A 19,327-nucleotide genomic window follows, 5' to 3' on the forward strand; every position below is an offset into this window, starting at 1 on the left:
TATGGACAGATATTGACCAGACCACACACTAGAAGTTGAAGAGACGACGACGTTTCGGTCCGTCCTGGACTATTCTCAAGTCGATTGTCGACATTCTCACAATCGACTTGAGAATGGTCCAGGACGGACCGAAACGTCGTCGTCCCTTCAACTTCTAGTGTGTGGTCTGGTCAACATACTTCAGCCACGTTATTGTGACTCATCGCCTGCAATATGGACAGATATATGTTAACTTCATGAACACTTAAACTCTCACTACCGACCTCTATAACCGACATGTAGGCCTTGCATAGTACTGATGAGATAACATATGAACTAACACAACATTGAAAAAGAAGTTACAAATAAAAAAATCTACGAGGTTTCAAGGAAGGAAAATCCTACAGAGTTTATGTAATACAATTCAACGAAGGAATAACTAAAAGGTAAGACAGGGATGAAAAAATCAGACTGATGGACTGCATACCTCTATAATGAAAGAGCACCCATGACAGGGCCCAAGAGCTGAACCTCACACTTTGCAGAGATAAAAGAAAAGTAAAAGACGAACAATTATTATGAGAAATATCCTATTATTACCTGAGTGGATAAGTGAGGTGACGCGGGCAACACCCACCACACATGGCAGACCGTACTCCCTGGCCACCACCGCTCCTGTAATAATGAAAGTAAAAAGGAAAAATCCATGTGTGTGTGTGTGAGCTTCGGCCTCGCACACGTGGGGTCCGCTGTTCGAGTCTCCTAGACCCCAGGTGAATGGAATGATTGATGAAGATTAAATACACACTCCGATGCTTCCACACATGTTTTGATGCTCTGTTAAAAGGTATTTTTTTGAGGGGGAGGAGAATTCTTGTTTGTATTTCATCGTGGAATTGTGTATTGTTCGGCTGGGTTTCCATCTATTAAGCCACTCAAGAGGTGACACGGGCATGAATAGCCCGTAAGACGTGGCACTTAATTTACCCATTTTATGTACTGAGCCATGGGTAATTTCCTGGACAGTTGAATGGGTTGTGCACTCCCTCCCCATACTCATCCTGTAAGTGGTAGTTTACTGTGCACCCCATACTCATCCTGTGAGTGGTAGTTTATTGTGTACCCCATACTCATCCTGTGAGTGGTAGTTTATTGTGCACCCCATACTCATCCTGTGAGTGGTAGTTTATTGTGCACCCCATACTCATCCTGTGAGTGGTAGTTTATTGTACACCCCATACTCATCCTGTGAGTGGTAGTTTATTGTGTACCCCATACTCATCCTGTGAGCGGTAGTTTATTGTGCACCCCATACTCATCCTGTGAGTGATAGTTTATTGTGTACCCCATACTCATCCTGTGAGTGGTAGTTTATTGTGCACCCCATACTCATCCTGTGAGTGGTAGTTTATTGTGCACCCCATACTCATCCTGTGAGTGGTAGTTTATTGTACACCCCATACTCATCCTGTGAGTGGTAGTTTATTGTGCACCCCATACTCATCCTGTGAGTGGTAGTTTATTGTGCACCCCATATTCATCCTGTGAGTGGTAGTTTATTGTGCACCCCATACTTATCCTGTGAGCGGTAGTTTATTGTGCACCCCATACTCATCCTGTGAGTGGTAGTTTATTGTACACCCCATACTCATCCTGTGAGTGGTAGTTTATTGTGCACCCCATACTCATCCTGTGAGTGGTAGTTTATTGTGCACCCCATACTCATCCTGTAAGCTGTAGTGGAAAAGAATTATTTAGAAGGAACAAATTTTTTTAATCCGAGCCCAGTGGATATTGTTTAAAATACATTATGTAAAATATTATAGAAATAACCTAATTCCAATATGCAGCATTATATGAATAATTATCCATATCAATTGCAGTACAGCCGCTGTACTGCAGATTAGGCTATCGTCAAGAATAAATATTCAATTAAGTGTGATAAACAAATCGCTAGTTTATACATTTTAATTTCCAATACAAACACAAATAAAAAAGTTTACAATACAAATTCTGTATATCATTAATATTTATGTTTAAATTATCCATACAAAAAAGCAGGTAAAACAACTAGGAAATGGGCTTAAAAGTTAAGATACACATTATAATCACACTCCTTAGTTTGTAAGAAATGTATATGTTTATCTCTCAGAATGTTCGGTAATATGTTTATTACTTGTGATGTGTGTCTATATATGTATGAACACGTTGTACTGAACGAGGTGAGAATAGCTTGAGCTACCTCATGTCTGTGTGTATTTTACCTCAATAAACATATTTCAATTTCAATTTCCTGAGTTAGAAATTAGTAAAATACAAAAAATCGCAGGAGGATTTACCGTGGGAGATGAGTCCTCCAATTTCGGTGACGACCCCCGCCAGGAGTGGGAAGTATGGTGTCCAGCCTACATCAGTACTCACGGTCACCAGGATGTCCCCGCTCTGTCCACCACGTCACACATCACACACATTAACTTTAGTATCATCCAGTGATTGATTGATAAAGATTAAGCCACCCAAGAAATGGCACGGGCATGAATAGGCCGTAATATCATCCAGCGTGCTAGCTTAACTTATATACGGCATCTAGTGGCTGTGTTAACACACCATTTCGTGAGTGATACAATAATATTACAGTACTGTAGTTTCTAATCTCTGAATATATCAAGGCTTCCTCTATCATTGCAAATCATGGACTCGAGCTGACCTGTATGGTTGGTGCATCGCTGAGGGAGGTCACCACCCTGGCCACAGAGGTCACCATTCCGTGGCATACTGGCGTCCCAATGATGACTTGACCTGAACCCGTGACCTCTGTTTCATCTGGGGTCTCTGGGGTCATCTGACAGGAAAGAGCAATGTTTATTTGCGATATGTTTATGAAGTCGAGAAGTTTAAACGATTCTTCGCGGCGGGGATCGTATTCCAGGGACCTGCCCGAAACGCTACGCGTACTAGTGGCTGTACAAGAATGTAACAACTCTTGTATATATCTCAAAAAAAAAAAAAAAAAAAAAAGTCGGGTTCAAGAGCCATGCTCCCCCCCTCCACCCGCAGCAAATACACTAGGTGAATACACCAAGGTGCAAATACACTAGGTGAATACACCAAGGTGAGTATACTCACAGGTCGAGGAACACCAACACTAATCTCAGGAAACTTGAGGGTGTCCAGGCTGGTGTGAAGATGCTGGCGGCGTACGGCCCTGAGGGAAGATGCTGGGGTCAAAATCAGTACTGGTACTGATCAAAATCAGTACTGGTACTACTTCAATTGCTACTACTATTACTAGTGATACTACCACTACTGCTGCTACTACCATTAAAGTGCTACCACCAGTACTACTACAACCCTGAACAGGGTGAGAATAAGAGTAAACAAAGTTAGCGCAATCTTAGGCTTCACATCTAGAAATGTTGAATATAAACAAAATGCTAAAAAAAAAAAATTGTTGAGTAGACAAATGAAATGATTACTTTTGCAGTTTTATATTCGACATTTCTAGACGTGAAGCCTAACATCGCGCTAACTTTGTTACTGAATAAAACATTGTTAACTTTTGATGGTAACTTGACAGCTAATTAGGTTGCTGTGAGGTAGAAACTCTGACAAGACATATATGGTTACGAAGACCGAGGTCTTGTGAGTCAGAGGGCGCTGGCTGACCTACTTGGCTAGGAGGGAGGGGGCTGGGTGGGTGACCAGGTCACCCAGCTCGGCGTGGGTCAAGTAGAAGACGAGGTCAGGCGACGGTAGACGACCTTCACCCACCAGAAGTTCGCCCAACTTCCTGAAATTGAAATTGAAATTGAAATAAGTTTATTGATGTAAAATACACACAAATGGATGAGGTAGCTCAAGCTATTCTCACCCCGTTCAGTACATCGTGTTAATACATACATAGACACATCACAAACAATAAACATATTACCGAACATTCTGAGAGATAAACATCTACATTTCCTCCTGAGAATTGCGAAGGAGCTGAGTTTCGTGATTTCATATCCACACACTCACGTGCACGCATATACACGCATTTTGCGCGCACACACACAAATACACCAAGTTCATAATAATTTTCTAAGTGAAACTGCCACATAAAACTTGAGCCCTTGGGTTAACAGGTAATTTTAGGATACAAAAACAAGTTATATAATGAACAGAATACAAAGAAATCAACGGAACAAAACATATAACCGACTAGTTAGGCTAGGAATGAAAATGTCAGTTCTAAGAGGGAATGACAACTAAAGATAGAGAATGATATAGCTGGCGAAGCAAAGAAACAAACCAAGAAATTCTTAACGGTGCCATTGATCATTCAAGGCCTGTCAACAGTGAGTGAGCATTCATAAATCTATGTATCTATGTATTTACGTATGTAGCTTAGCCTAACATTTTAAAAGCACTACGATCACCTTCTGTGGTTGTTCAATAAATCTCTGAACTGTATGTTTGACAAATCTTTCACCCTGTCCATGGAGGACAGAAGAAAATGTATATATGCTGGTTAGCATTGTTAATGTGTGGCCACGTCTGTGGTAGAAAATAATAATAAAAAAAAAACAGTGGGAGAGATATTAACGTCAACACAAGTTAAACTTCTCTGAGTGTACATGCCTATGGGTGTCACTTGCTGCTATAAACATATGTTTTGTATGGGTAACACTTCCTCTTCTCTCTAAACAAATTCACCAACGTTCTCAAACTTAAAAGATTTCGACTTCAATAAAATTATATATTTTAGGCCCAATGAGCATTGTTCCGTAGAACGAATGTAAAATAAAAAAATATGTCATCAACAAAGATGGCTTCAATAATCTCCAGTGATACTGAAACAAGTCTTGAGTTGACACCTTCCAACACTCTTGTACAAAAATTTAAGAAAACAATATCACCTTGTAGGCCTTTTCTCGGCTTATAACGTCTCACCATTATCGTGTACTACACCTACAGGAAAGCTATTCTTGATTATTTAACATGCTTATAATACATGAGTGACATACTAATTTTTGTATAATTAATACACTAAAGTCAAATAGCTACACATTTGAAGTCATCCCTAGATAACACAGTAACAAAATTCCATGCTTAAACAAATAAAAATAACATTATGCTCATTATTTTAGTAAAATCATGTTGACCAGACCACACACTAGAAAGTGAAGGGACGACGACGTTTCGGTCCGTCCTGGACCATTCTCAAGTCGATTGTCTCAAGTGTCAAGTTGTCTCAAGTGACACTCAAGTCACAATCGACTTGAGAATGGTCCAGGACGGACCGAAACGTCGTCGTCCCTTCACCTTCTAGTGTGTGGTCTGGTCAACTTACTTTAGCTACGTTATTGTGACTCTTCGCCTGCAAAATCATGTTTCATTTAAATCTGTTGATAAGCAATAATTTATTAACTCTTCATACTGTTACATAACGTTCATTGCTGAATTTACAAAATAATCAGTTAAAAAGAATCATATTTTTTTTTGAGTTTGGCAATACACAAATTTCACCTTTCTGGATTTTCTTTCTTTCACATATTTTGTGAGAGTTGTGCTGAATACTTTGATAATACTTATCATACTTCTTTCATATCAAACAATATATTATACTCCTGATACTTCTTTCATATCAAACTATATATTATACTCCTGATACTTCTTTCATATCAAACTATATATTATACTCCTGATACTTCTTTCATATTAAGCTATTTATAATACTTCTGGTGCTTCTTTCATATAAATTTCAGATTGTTTTCAGTGTCTTATTCACCTGTTGACATGTTCACTTCTTTCCAACTTAATTCTCAATCAATTAATTTAAGACGACACAACTTTTGTGCGGTTTGAGAGCCCGAGATGTGGACAGCTTTTGTGTAGGGTCAACAGCATGAGACAGGGAACAGCTTTTGTGTGTGGTCAACAGCATGAGACAGGGAACAGCTTTTGTGTGTGGTCAACAGCATGAGACAGGGAACAGCTTTTGTGTGTGGTCAACAGCATGAGACAGGGAACAGCTTTTGTGTGTGGTCAACAGCATGAGACAGGGAACAGCTTTTGTGTGTGGTCAACAGTATGAGACAGGGAACAGCTTTTGTGTGTGGTCAACAGTATGAGACAGGGAACAGCTTTTGTGTGTGGTCAACAGCATGAGACAGGGAACAGCTTTTGTGTGTGGTCAACAGCATGAGACAGGGAACAGCTTTTGTGTGTGGTCAACAGCATGAGACAGGGAACAGATTTTGTGTGTGTGGTCAACAGCATGAGACAGGGAACAGCTTTTGTGTGTGGTCAACAGTATGAGACAGGGAACAGCTTTTGTGTGTGGTCAACAGTATGAGACAGGGAACAGCTTTTGTGTGTGGTCAACAGCATGAGACAGGGAACAGCTTTTGTGTGTGGTCAACAGCATGAGACAGGGAACAGCTTTTGTGTAGGGTCAACAGCATGAGACAGGGAACAGCTTTTGTGTAGGGTCAACAGCATGAGACAGGGAACAGCTGTTGTGTCGGGTCAACAGCATGAGACAGGGAACAGCTTTTGTGTAGGGTCAACAGCATGAGACAGGGAACAGCTTTTGTGTAGGGTCAACAGCATGAGACAGGGAACAGCTTTTGTGTAGGGTCAACAGCATGAGACAGGGAACAGCTTTTGTGTAGGGTCAACAGCATGAGACAGGGAACAGCTTTTGTGTAGGGTCAACAGCATGAGACAGGGAACAGCTTTTGTGTAGGGTCAACAGCATGAGACAGGGAACAGCTTTTGTGTAGGGTCAACAGCATGAGACAGGGAACAGCTTTTGTGTAGGGTCAACAGCATGAGACAGGGAACAGCTTTTGTGTAGGGTCAACAGCATGAGACAGGGAACAGCTTTTGTGTAGGGTCAACAGCATGAGACAGGGGACAGCTTTTGTGTAGAGTCAACAGCATGAGACAGGGAACAGCTTTTGTGTAGAGTCAACATATTATACATATAATCAACAAAATATTTTGTAAAAAAATATATATATACATTCAGGTGTTGTACAGTACTTATATAAGAAATATTTTGTAATTAATCATTTTCTTGAATGTAAGACTTTGTAAGTTACCTGTAAGCCTTCCTGAACCCGTCTACCACCTTGATTAAGAGGGACTTGGTGGCCTCGCGCTGTGCGACACTTTCCCGGCATATTGGCAGCACGAACTGCAACGCACGTCTGGCAGTGGGGGGTAGAACATAGTCAGAATTTTTTTTAATAAGTTCTAGTCAGAAGAACTATATATAGGTGTACGTAAATCGCATTCAGAAAATTTCAATACAGTTTAATCTCTGTTATAAAACACGGTGTCAAAACCCATTTTGACATTTACTCGTCAATGATTTTAGACCAAATAACAATAGATTTTTTTAACTTTGTAACTATTTCATTCACTCACGGATATTAGAAGATATCCTCGTGCTTTATTCAAACAGGAGACATCTCCCGTCACGCAGGGTGCAGTCGCACCTTCACAGATCTCCAGTATCATCTATTGATACTGGTAATGGCTCAAAAGGGCCACCATTTACGGGCTATTCATGCCCGTGCCACCTTTTGGTGGCTTAATCTTCATCTATCAATCAATCTTTATTCAAAGTGCAGGCTAGTTAAGTAGACTCACATTATGCATTATTTGATTCCATGTATGACTGATCATGCTGTGAGATGTGGATATTGGATGGACTTATGCAGTAACCATCTCACCCGGTTAATGGCGCCGGGACTTATTGGAGATTGAGGCCCTCGACACTTGGCACCCGTGTTGGAGTAACTCACCTGGTCTGGGAGGAGATGGCACTCTGGAGGTGTTGGAGTGCCTCGTCTGTGGTGATGACCTCTTTAGTGCTGGTGTAACTGGTGGGGTGACGAACCATCGCCTGTAGCACACAATCTTATTCACCCTTTCCATGTTTATGTCTTTTTGAAATTGAAATTGAAATTGAAATAAGTTTATTGAGGTAAAATACACACAAAGGGATGAGGTAGCTCAAGCTATTCTCACCCCGTTCAGTACATCGTGTTAATACATACATAGACACACATCACAAACAATAAACATATTACCAAACATTCTGAGAGATAAATATATACATTTCCTTTATGTCTTTTGTTGTCCCTAAATTCTTACCAGCGGTTACTGTTTCTCAATCTACATCTCTTCTTCCGTCCCCCCCCCTCACGCCACCATCTCAATTCTACATCAATGTAACAAGAATGCATTTCTCTCCACAGTCAATACCAGAGGCAGCAACCTTCAGAAAGCTTTTCATATCCAATGTTAAACCAACTCTGAAACATGTGACACCAGAGCTGCGTAAACAAGCTCTAGTAAAATTTAAACAAAACTGTTTTTCACAAAAAATTAAAGATTTGTCACAAGTCTTATACCGTAAGTACGAGACCTTAGCGAAGAGGATTCGAAGACTGTAACAAACAAATATTCTGGAAGGAAGAAGATCCAGGGAACATAGAGCTACGGCATACAAGCTATTGAGATACACGGAGAAGGACAGACTGCTCTAGATGAAGGGAAGTATTACTAGAGGACACAACTGGAAACTCAAATACACAAATATGCCACACAGACGTGCACTCGTGCACTGACGCAAATATTCCCCTCAGTGAACGAATAAAGAACACGGAAGTTGAACTTTAAAAGTAGATATAAAGAGTCAGTTGTGTTATATCTGATACCCAAGACTGTACTAAGGAGCTACCTTCCCTACCCACACACAGACACACACACACACACACGTAACAACATGGTTCTCCGCCCCAGCAGGGCCTCCCCCTCCATAACCCGGGTGGAGTGGTACTCACCTGCAGCGTGTGTACCAGAGGACTGGAGTCCAGGCCCCAGGAGAGAGAACTTAGGTCGAACTGTGGAAGACCCACAAGCATGTTAGTGTCCTCTTGCTCTTAGCCTCGTCTTACTAGAGCAACGTATGTCTTTAGCAATTAATTGCAGCTACTACATGCCTTGAGGCCTTAAGTATCTAAGTAATTATCTAAGAACATTAATGTGAAATGAACAAATCCACAAGGGCTGTACGAGGATTCGAACCTGTTCGAATTTGTTCATTTGATGCATCACGTTAGTGTGATCTGTGTGTGTGATTAATGTGAAAGATTAAATTATTTGGTGTATGTTTATCCTGCATGGGGTAAACGACGTATGAATGAACTAGGAGCACCTACGTGACCGTAGCTGTGCTTCACTGACCTCTTTGATGCAGCGATGTCCGTGTCTGGCAATGAAGTTCCTGTAGGTGTGGCCGACGGTGCCTGGGTGGGACTCGAGCCACACCTCGCCCTCGTCTGAGGTCATCCCCAGGAACTCCTCCGCCTCCTCGTTTTGAGCGATCACCCGCGCCATCACCTGCAGGTTATTGTTGTTCTTCTTTTAAATTTAGCTACTCGATTACGGGTTATTCATGCCCATGCCACCTTTTGGGTGGCCTAATCTTTATCAAGCATCAATTAGCTACTCGGACACGTGTCTACAGACACACACAGCACCGCTCCTGTGCCAGGTAAGTTACGGGCTCACCATAACCTGTGCTACTTGCACCGCTCCTGTGCCAGGTAAGTTACGGGCTCACCATAGCCCGTGCTACTTAGAACTTGTTCCGAGTAGCTGCATCTATAACAACAACAGCTACTCGGAACGACGTGTCCACGTAGCACGGGCTATAGTGATCCCCTAACACCTGCAGGTGATTCATGATTGATAAAGATTAAGCCACCCAAGAGGTGGCATGGGCATGAATAGCCCGTAACATCTGCAGGTATACAGCATCTTCTTATATCGCTAACTTTGCCTGAACCCCCTTAATTAACCTAGTCTCATCATCTATCCTCGAACTATTATAATCATTTTGGGGTCTATTGTGCTTGGGATTGGCTTATCATAAGTCATTATGACTGCTCTGGACTTATACCCATTCGTATTAATTATTGTAAACTGACATTAACTCACGAAGAACATTTTGTTTAATTATCACTTATTATTAATCAGTTTGAATCACAATGATTAGTGTTGACCAGACCACACACTAGAAGTTGAAGGGACGACGACGTTTCGGACCGTCCTGGACCATTCTCAAGTCGATTCAGGACGGTCCGAAACGTCAGAAATGGTCCAGGACGGACCGAAACGTCGTCTCTTCAACTTCTAGTGTGTGGTCTGGTCAACATACTTCAGCCACGTTATTGTGACTCATCGCCTGCACAATGATTAGTATTACTTATTGTGAAATCAAAATTAGTTGTCTTCACTGAACATGGAACTTAAGATCCATTATAACTGGGAATGGTCCAATAATACCTCTGACAACTTAGGTTAACTATGTTGACCTGAACAAATCTACAAGGGCCGTGACGAGGATTCGAACCTACGTCCGAGAGCATCCCAGACGCTGCCTTAATCGACTGAGCTACGACATGGTATAAGAAATGCAACCAGAAATTCTACTGAATTTACTTGGTAAATTAGGTTCGAATCCTCGTCACGGCCTTTGTGGATTTGTTCATTTGATGCATCATGCTATTGTAATTTCTGTGTGTATGTTGACCTGTTATGATATGTTGTGACCTAAGCTAACAGGTCACTTCGATGACCTAAGATGAATTATAATGACCTATGATAACCCGTGTACTACTATGGATACATTGACTGGCATATAATGACGCTGCTTGACCTCAGTTTGTACGATAAACTTTAAGTGCATAAGTTGGTTTGTATGTATACTGGTGTATGGTGACCACCATACTCCAATATATGGTGTATATTGGTGGTCATATGCTGACAGATATGACCTACGGTGACATAAGATGGCTCATACTAACTCATATTGCTCTGTAATGAGCTAGGATGACAGATAGCATCCTGTCTAGCATCCTAGGTAGCATCCTAGCCGGGAGAGACCTTGAGAGTGAGCTAGAGTTAGTGGTGATAGAGACCTTGAGAGTGAGCTAGAGTTAGTGGTGATAGAGACCTTGAGAGTGAGCTAGAGTTAGTGGTGATAGAGACCTTGAGAGTGAGCTAGAGTTAGTGGTGATAGAGACCTTGAGAGTGAGCTAGAGTTAGTGGTGATAGAGACCTTGAGAGTGAGCTAGAGTTAGTGGTGTTAGAGACCTTGAGAGTGAGCTAGAGTTAGTGGTGATAGAGACCTTGAGAGTGAGCTAGAGTTAGTGGTGATAGAGACCTTGAGAGTGAGCTAGAGTTAGTGGTGACAGAGACCTTGAGAGTGAGCTAGAGTTAGTGGTGATAGAGACCTTGAGAGTGAGCTAGAGTTAGTGGTGATAGAGACCTTGAGAGTGAGCTAGAGTTAGTAGTGATAGAGACCTTGAGAGTGAGCTAGAGACCTTGAGAGTGAACTAGAGACCTTGAGAGTGAACTAGAGACCTTGAGAGTGAACTAGAGACCTTGAGAGTGAACTAGAGACCTTGAGAGTGAACTAGAGACCTTGAGAGTGAACTAGAGACCTTGAGAGTGAACTAGAGACCTTGAGAGCAGTGGGGACGTCAGCAGACTCGACGCCGGTGCAGGAGGACAGCAGCGCCGCCATGTCCGACGTGTTCTCATCCGTCAACTCTGTAACAATGGCCGCCAGTTACTGACACCTATCTACCCCCCACAATATTACACCTTAACATACTCTCTAAATTATGTACATAGGTTAACCCTCCCACCAAAACCGTCACACTAGGGTGACAAGTGCTAGGGTGACCTCAAGGGTCTAGATTCATGAAGCAGTTACGCAAACACTTACGAAGCTGTACATCTTTTCTCAATCTTTGGCGACTTTGTTTACAATTATTGAACAGTTAATGAGCTCCGAAGCACCAGGAGGCTGTTTATAACAATAACAACAGTTGAAAGCGAAGTTTTCATGCTTGTAAACTGTTTAATAAATGTAACCAAAGCCGTCAAAGATTGAGGAAAGATGTACACGTTCCTAAGTGCTTGCGTAAGTGCTTTCGTGAATCTGGCCGAAGGTCTGTATACATTCAGAACATATTATGGGTCTGTTAAGCTACTCAGGGAATCAACAACACCGCTCAAGGATAGTTAATGTAGAGCTAGGCACACAAGTAAGTTAAGGGATCCGGAGGAAGTATATCCAGTTTATTATCCATAAAATATCCAGAATATTCAGAATATCCAATAGTTTAAGGATTTGCCAGAAACGCTATGCGTGCTAGTGGCTTTACAAGAATGTAAATTCAACTTAATTTCTATATTCTCTGTCAAACCCCCAATGTACCGTCTTGTATATAAATAAATAAAGAAAGAAATAAAGAAATATATTGACAATAAACTTAAAACCGACCAACTTGGGAAAACTTTAAAAAACTGACATTACACAAATAATTTAGATAACCGGGAATCCTGCAGAAGGGACCTAGGTAGGGTGAGGACATTCTGTTTTAAAGCAACTAAACATATCAGAGTGATCTGATAGGATGGCTGGAGTTTTTTAAGGGTGACGAGATGTGTGTAAGGGCACGGGAGACATCTCCCGTCATGCAGGGTGCAGTCGCACCTCCACAGATCTCTTGATACTGGTAATGGCTCAAAAGGGCCACCACTTACGGGCTATTCATGCCCGTGCCACCTTTTGGGTGGCTTAATCTTCATCAATGTGTGTAAGGATGAGGAAGTTGTCGGGTGTTGCCTTAAAGCAGCGTGAGGCTCACTCACCAACTCGTTCTCGCATTTTATTTAGTTTAAATAAGTGCATATGTGACATACTAATTTATTGTCACTCACCCTGCTTGCCATCGGCCAGGAGGAGGAAGGCGATACACTGGCTGCCGGAGCTGACTTTACTGGTGTAGATGTGTGTGGTGCTCACCTGTGAAAACACAGTTAACACATCAGTCATAACGTTAAAGACAATTATCACTCATAACTGAGGCAAATATTACAGTCAAGTATGCATCCAGTAACAGGATACAGCAAGAGCGTGAACTAGAGCCGGTAAGAAGAGCCAACCCGTTCTCGCACTTGCTTATAGTCAATATCTTGCTAATGAATAAGTGCATATGTGACAATTAGTACTGAACCTATTCCTATACTGATATTACAGTTTTATAAAAATAATAAAACAAAACTAAAATATTTAAATAAATTGTAAAGTAACTCAGGATATTGTAAAATTTTGTATAACATCTCTATTGTTTAATAAAACTGAGAGAAAAAGTTAGTGCTTTAAAAAAAATTGCTTAAAATATGTCACATATATACTTATTTATAAGCCAAATAGTGACTATAAGCAATAAGTCATATATGTGCTGTCTTGTGGGAGAGCACAGGTTGCACCAGCAGAGGACCTACCAATATGAGATCTGGGAGGCGGCGGGTGATCTCCTGGTAGAGGAGGAGAGCAGAGTCGCCCCACGAGCACCCGAGGTCATAGTCACCAAACTTCTGCTTGGCCACCTTCACCCGGCGGGAGTTCCTCACCTTGTCCTGCGGGGAAGGGAAGGCGCCAAGTCATTACGACTATATAGCACTAGGAAAAGGTCAGGATGAGGATTTGGGATGGGACGGGGGGGAAGGAATGGTGCCCAACCATTTGGACGGTCGGGGATTGAACGCCGACCTGCATGAAGCGAGACCGTCGCTCTACCGTCCAGCCCAAGTGGTTGGGCCTTGTCCTGCGGGACACAACCTTCACTCTTATTCTTCCCCACCACACATTTAGTCTACCATAATGTTGTGTATCCAGCCTGTCCTCTCCAGGTGTCACAACGTCGCAAAAATGATGTATTAATGTAGTATAATACAAAATGATGTATTAAAGAGCCTAACACCTAACAGGGAGTGGGTGTATAGGTACAGGGAGTGGGTGTAGAGGTACAGGAGTGGGTGTAGAGGTACAGGAGTGGGTGTAGAGGTACAGGAGTGGGTGTAGAGGTACAGGAGTGGGTGTAGAGGTACAGGAGTGGGTGTAGAGGTACAGGAATGGGTGTAGAGGTACAGGAGTGGGTGTAGAGGTACAGGAGTGGGTGTAGAGCTACAGGAGTGGACATAGAGGTACTCACATACACCAACAGCGCGAGGAAGATCCACTTAGTAAAGGTGGGCGCAAGACCGAATCGTTCTAGACCCCACTGAATATATTGATCAGTAGTGACGTCATGGCCGTAGACCGCCAGGTCAATGGCTCGGTTGGTGGGCGTGATCCGTTCCTCGTTGTCCCGGTACTGCATCTGTTGATTGGTACACACACACACACACACACACACACATACACACACACACACACACACACACACACACACACACACACACACACACACACACACACACACACACACACACACACACACACATACAAATGCATTAGGCAGTGATGTGGTGGAGGCTGACACAGTTTTAAATGTAGATATGATAGAGCCCAGTAGGCTCAGGAGTCTGTACACCTGCAGCTTCGTCTGCAATGTCATTTCCTATTATTCCCACATGACTTGGCACCCAGTTGATAAGTATGTACACCAGTTGACTGACAGTTGAGAGGCGGGACCAAAGAGCCAAAGCTCAACCCCCCCCAAACACAAATAGGTGAGTACACACACATAAAATATATACAATATATATATTATTTGTATATTTATTAATATATCAACTATATTTTTAGCAAAAATATAGTTGAAACAAAGATGTTTGAATTTAGCCAATAATATATTAAAAGAAATAGCTGAGATGATCCAGCAAAACTTTAGTAAAGTGTTAAAAGTGAGTGGTTGTGACACAGGGTGAGAGAAAGTGTTGTCACACACAGGATGAGAGAAAGTGGTGTCACACACAGGGTGAGAGAAAGTGTCATACAGGGTGAGAGAAAGTGTTGTCACACACAGGATGAGAGAAAGTGTCACACACAGGGTGAGAGAAAGTGTCACACACAGGGTGAAAGAAAGTGTCACACACAGGGTGAGAGAAAGTGTCACACACAGGGTGAAAGAAAGTGTCACACACAGGGTGAAAGAAAGTGTCACACACAGGGTGAGAGAAAGTGTCACACACAGGATGAAAGAAAGTGTCACACACAGGATGAAAGAAAGTGTCACACACAGGGTGAGAGAAAGTGTCACACACAGGGTGAGAGAAAGTGGTGTCACACACACAGGGTGAGAGAAAGTATCACACACAGGGTGAGAGAGAGGGGAGTGTGAAGCAAGCCACCTACCTCCAGCATGTTGAGGAAGACATGGTTGTAGTAGGTGGGACAGAGGCGGATATGGTAGGGCTCTGGCGTGAAGAAGGGCCACCAATGGCTGCGATGCAGGTCCATCTGGAAGGCCAGGTCCAGGGCCGGTGGCAGCAGGGACACTGTCAGGGGCGTGGTGCTCTCTGGGAACACCTCCCTGACGGAGACTCCAAGTTTTATTAAGTTCCAAAACTCACTACCTTCAATATGTAGGTTGTAATCATTCTAGTGACAACACGACTGCTATGAGGAGGCAGGTGTGACTGACCCGGTGTTGGCCTTGGTGAGTAGGTCATGGTCGGTGAGGACGGCTGAGTCTTGCTCGTGGGTGAGGTGGTAGTCCGGCCAGGCGTGGAGGGTGGTGATGGGCCGAGCCTGCAGCAGGTACACCCGCTTCTGTGTGGGGTCACAACCGCTCTCTTACTTAAACCTCTCACCTCTTGTTACTCTATATAATTAAGACAGCATAACATACGATAGTTTAGTGGTTCAGCGATGTGTGTGTGTGCGTGTGTTTGTGTTGAAGTGTTCTCCAGCACGTGTCCGGAGGTCTCCAACATGTGTCCGGAGGTCTCCAGCACGTGTTCGGAGGTCTCCATCTAGCACGTGTACAGTGTCCGTCTAACGAACACATATCCAGAGGTCGTGGTGTGATGCCACACAAACCCGTGTAGTGCGCTGGACGTCTGTACCTCCAACATTGTTGAAGAAAATTACATTCATTCAAAAATAAAAAAATCTAAATATCAAATTGATTCCTCTTTTAAATTCACATTTTCTCTTCACTTATTTTGTTGGATTTTAACTGCAGAACTTGTTTTATATAATCTTAGCTGACCTTATATAGCGGTGACCTCCTATACGATAGACTACACATCAAAATAAAGAAAAAAAACTATATTAACCAGTCTCATATCTATGACCTTGACCTATAACCCCTTCCCCCCCACCATATACTGTACTGCTGCAAACCAAGCTGAAAATATTCATTAATAATTTTAAAGGCAAATTGCATTGGTAAATTTTGGGTTTAATAATAATAATAATAATAATAATAATAATAATAATAATAATAATAATAATAATAACAATAATAATAATAATAATAATAACAATAATAATAATAATAATAATAATAATAATAATAATAATAATAATAATAATAATAACAATAATAATAATAATAATAATAATAACAATAATAATAATAATAATAATAATAATAATAATAATAATAATAAAGAAACATTCTTGCCTTTGATCACCAAAATATTTAGTGTAAAATGCTTTGAAGAAAAACTTTATAGTTCATTTTAGTTTAGTGTAAAGTGTGAGATTAGTTCTCTGATAATCGGAGATTAGGGCCCCTAGAGCCCTAATCTATTATAATAATAAGTTATAATTTATTATAACTAAAATAATAAACTTGAATATTATGACTAAAATACAATATAACAATATTGTTTACTGTACAAATTTGTAATTAAATACATATTCAAGAACAAAAATGCTGTGAGCTCACTTGTGAGAGCGCGAACTCAATGTCCCTGGGGCTGGAGAAGGCCTGGTGGAGATAGAGTGCCAGACGGGCCAAGCGGAGGGCCATGGTGTCACTAAGGCACTGCTTCGTCCGCTCCTTCTCTCCTACCTCCACATGTGTAGTCCCTCCCTCCGCTGTGGACACATACAAGTCTTAATACATAGCGTCCATCTTCACCTATATTCTTATCCAGTAGCTTCTTTATGGTGAAGTATTTGTCACAATTGCTTGTGGCACCTGTCTACGCTACGCCTCCAAGTCCACCGTAACTACTTCACTTTTACAGACGAGGAGTCACAATAACGTGGCTGAAACACTAGAAAGTGAGGGGACGACGACGTTTCGGTCCGTCCTGGACCTCAAGACGATTGTGGACTCAAGACCATTCTCACAATCGACTTGAGAATGGTCCAGGACAGACCGAAACGTCGTCGTCCCTTCACTTTCTAGTGTGTGGTCTGGTCAACATACTTCCCTTTTTCCTTCAGCAGGCGGTCACCTTCTTCAAATGTTCATCCCGTGACATAAAAGTGTATTTAGTGAAGTATACTCACCCTTCATGACACACTTGGTACTCACCCTACATGGCACACTTGGTACTCACCCTTCATGACACACTTGGTACTCACCCTTCATGACACACTTGGTACTCACCCTTCATGACACACTTGGTACTCACCCTTCATGACACACTTGGTGTTCTTAGCGCCTAGGGTGCTGGAAGCAAGGGTGAGGCGGTCGCGCCAACTGCGACGGACCACTAGCGTGTCGGGCTCCGCTGTCGCCGACACCACGCTCTGAGGAGGTCACGCTAGGTCACGCTCTACGACTTGTTACGTCACACTTGCTTATGGCAACTCATGCTCTTTTTTTAACTACAAGTTGTTGTTAATCTTAGTAATTGTCTCACAAAGCTGTGTTAAGTGTGATGGAGTTCTCAAGAAGTAACTTCCAATGGAAGTAATTCAGTTACATTGAGGGAAAAACTACTTTCAGTCCTATTATTACAATTAATATAATAAATGATGTAATTGCTATTTAAAAGTTGGGAACATAAGAAGAGGCAGAGGAGACAAAAAAATAAGAACTCAGTTGATTAAGATGAGGAAGAGACGGAATAAGAGGAGGAAGAGACGGAATGGGAGGAGGAAGAGACAGAATAGGAGGAGGAAGAGACAGCATAGGAGGAGGAAGAGACGGAATAGGAGGAGGAAAACGACTATAGGAAGTATAGGAGCAGAAGGAGGAAGAAGTAATAAAAGAAGCAACATAAAGATGAAACAGGAGAAGGAGGAACTGGAGACTCGAGGAGGAAGTACTTCAAGAAGAAGAAGAGAGACGGAACAAATCCACAAGGGCCGTGACGAGGATTCGAACCTGCGTCCGGGAGCATCCCAGATGCTGCCTTAATCGACTGAGCTACGACAGGGTTAAAAGAGTAGAAACCGAAGTTCTAAGCTTAGTCGATTAAGGCAGTGTCTGGGATGCTCCCGAACGCAGGTTCGAATCCTCGTCACGGCCCTTGTGGATTTGTTCATTTGATGCATCACGTTAGTATGATCTCTGTGTGTAAAGAGAGAAGGAAGTTGACGTGGAAAGGAAAGTGAAGTCAGGAGAGGTGGAAGTCAGGAAGTTGACGTGGAAAGGATAGTGAAGTCAGGAGAGGTGGAAGACAGGAAGTTGACGTGGAAAGGATAGTGAAGTCAGGAGAGGTGGAAGACAGGAAGTTGACGTGGAAAGGATAGTGAAGTCAGGAAGTTGACGTGGAAAGGATAGTGAAGTCAGGAGAGGTGGAAGTCAGGAAGGTGACGTGGAAAGGAAAGTGAAGTCAGGAGAGGTGGAAGTCAGGAAGTTGACGTGGAAAGGAAAGTGAAGTCAGGAGAGGTAGGAAGTGAGCCTGACCTCTCCGAGGCCGTAGTTAGCAGTGAGGGTGATGTGGGCGGGACTAGCAGTGACAGGATCAACAGTGAACATGACGCCGGCGACCTCTGCCTCCACCATCTGCTGCACCACCACGCCCATCCCCGCCTCCACGCCCTGGCCACGCTGTCTGACACACACACACACACACAGATATTAGAAAGAACTTTTTTAGTGTCAGAGTGGTTGACAAATGGAATACATTAGGAAGTGATGTGGTGGAGGCTGACTCCATACACAGTTTCAAGTGTAGATATGATAGAGCCCAGTAGGCTCAGGAATCTGTGCACCTGTTGATTGACGGTTGAAAGGCGGGACCAAAGAGCCAGAGCTCAACCCCCGCAAACACAACTAGGTGAGTACACAGGCACAAGGTTATCTTGAGGTTATCTTGAGATGATTTCGGGGCTTTAGTGTCCCCGCGGCCCGGTCCTCGACCAGGCCTCCACCCCCAGGAAGCAGCCCGTGACAGCTGACTAACACCCAGGTCCAGCGTGCTGTCCGCTCGGCCGACCGGCTCTCTTGTGGTTAGCGACATCTCAAGAACAAGACCGGAACATAACGATGAGGGAGCCTGATCAACCAGGCTGTGACACATACGTCAGGCTGCGAGCAGCCGCGTCCAACAGCCTGGTTGATCAGTCCAGCAA

The 19,327-nt window shown here is 42.7% G+C and overlaps 1 protein-coding gene across 1 annotated transcript in view; it reads right to left on the bottom strand.

Moving 5' to 3' along the window:
• The window catches only part of LOC138357098 (rifampicin phosphotransferase-like), a 40,907-nt gene that overhangs the window by 3,022 nt on the left and 18,558 nt on the right, over positions 1-19,327 (bottom strand). Inside the window, exons 14-31 of the mRNA XM_069313653.1 lie at positions 18,660-18,807; positions 17,437-17,554; positions 16,740-16,891; positions 15,486-15,613; positions 15,197-15,374; positions 14,052-14,219; positions 13,342-13,476; positions 12,775-12,859; positions 11,507-11,595; positions 9,223-9,378; positions 8,820-8,879; positions 7,776-7,876; positions 7,068-7,175; positions 3,650-3,769; positions 3,106-3,184; positions 2,687-2,821; positions 2,319-2,421; positions 580-654 (exon numbers count right to left, since the gene is read on the bottom strand). Of these exons, the coding sequence (XP_069169754.1) occupies positions 580-654; positions 2,319-2,421; positions 2,687-2,821; positions 3,106-3,184; positions 3,650-3,769; positions 7,068-7,175; positions 7,776-7,876; positions 8,820-8,879; positions 9,223-9,378; positions 11,507-11,595; positions 12,775-12,859; positions 13,342-13,476; positions 14,052-14,219; positions 15,197-15,374; positions 15,486-15,613; positions 16,740-16,891; positions 17,437-17,554; positions 18,660-18,807 (2,138 nt within the window). The remainder of the gene's footprint in view (positions 1-579; positions 655-2,318; positions 2,422-2,686; positions 2,822-3,105; positions 3,185-3,649; positions 3,770-7,067; positions 7,176-7,775; positions 7,877-8,819; positions 8,880-9,222; positions 9,379-11,506; positions 11,596-12,774; positions 12,860-13,341; positions 13,477-14,051; positions 14,220-15,196; positions 15,375-15,485; positions 15,614-16,739; positions 16,892-17,436; positions 17,555-18,659; positions 18,808-19,327) is intronic.

Source organism: Procambarus clarkii, chromosome 76 (assembly GCF_040958095.1).
Source record: "Procambarus clarkii isolate CNS0578487 chromosome 76, FALCON_Pclarkii_2.0, whole genome shotgun sequence".
Taxonomy (NCBI): domain Eukaryota; kingdom Metazoa; phylum Arthropoda; class Malacostraca; order Decapoda; family Cambaridae; genus Procambarus; species Procambarus clarkii.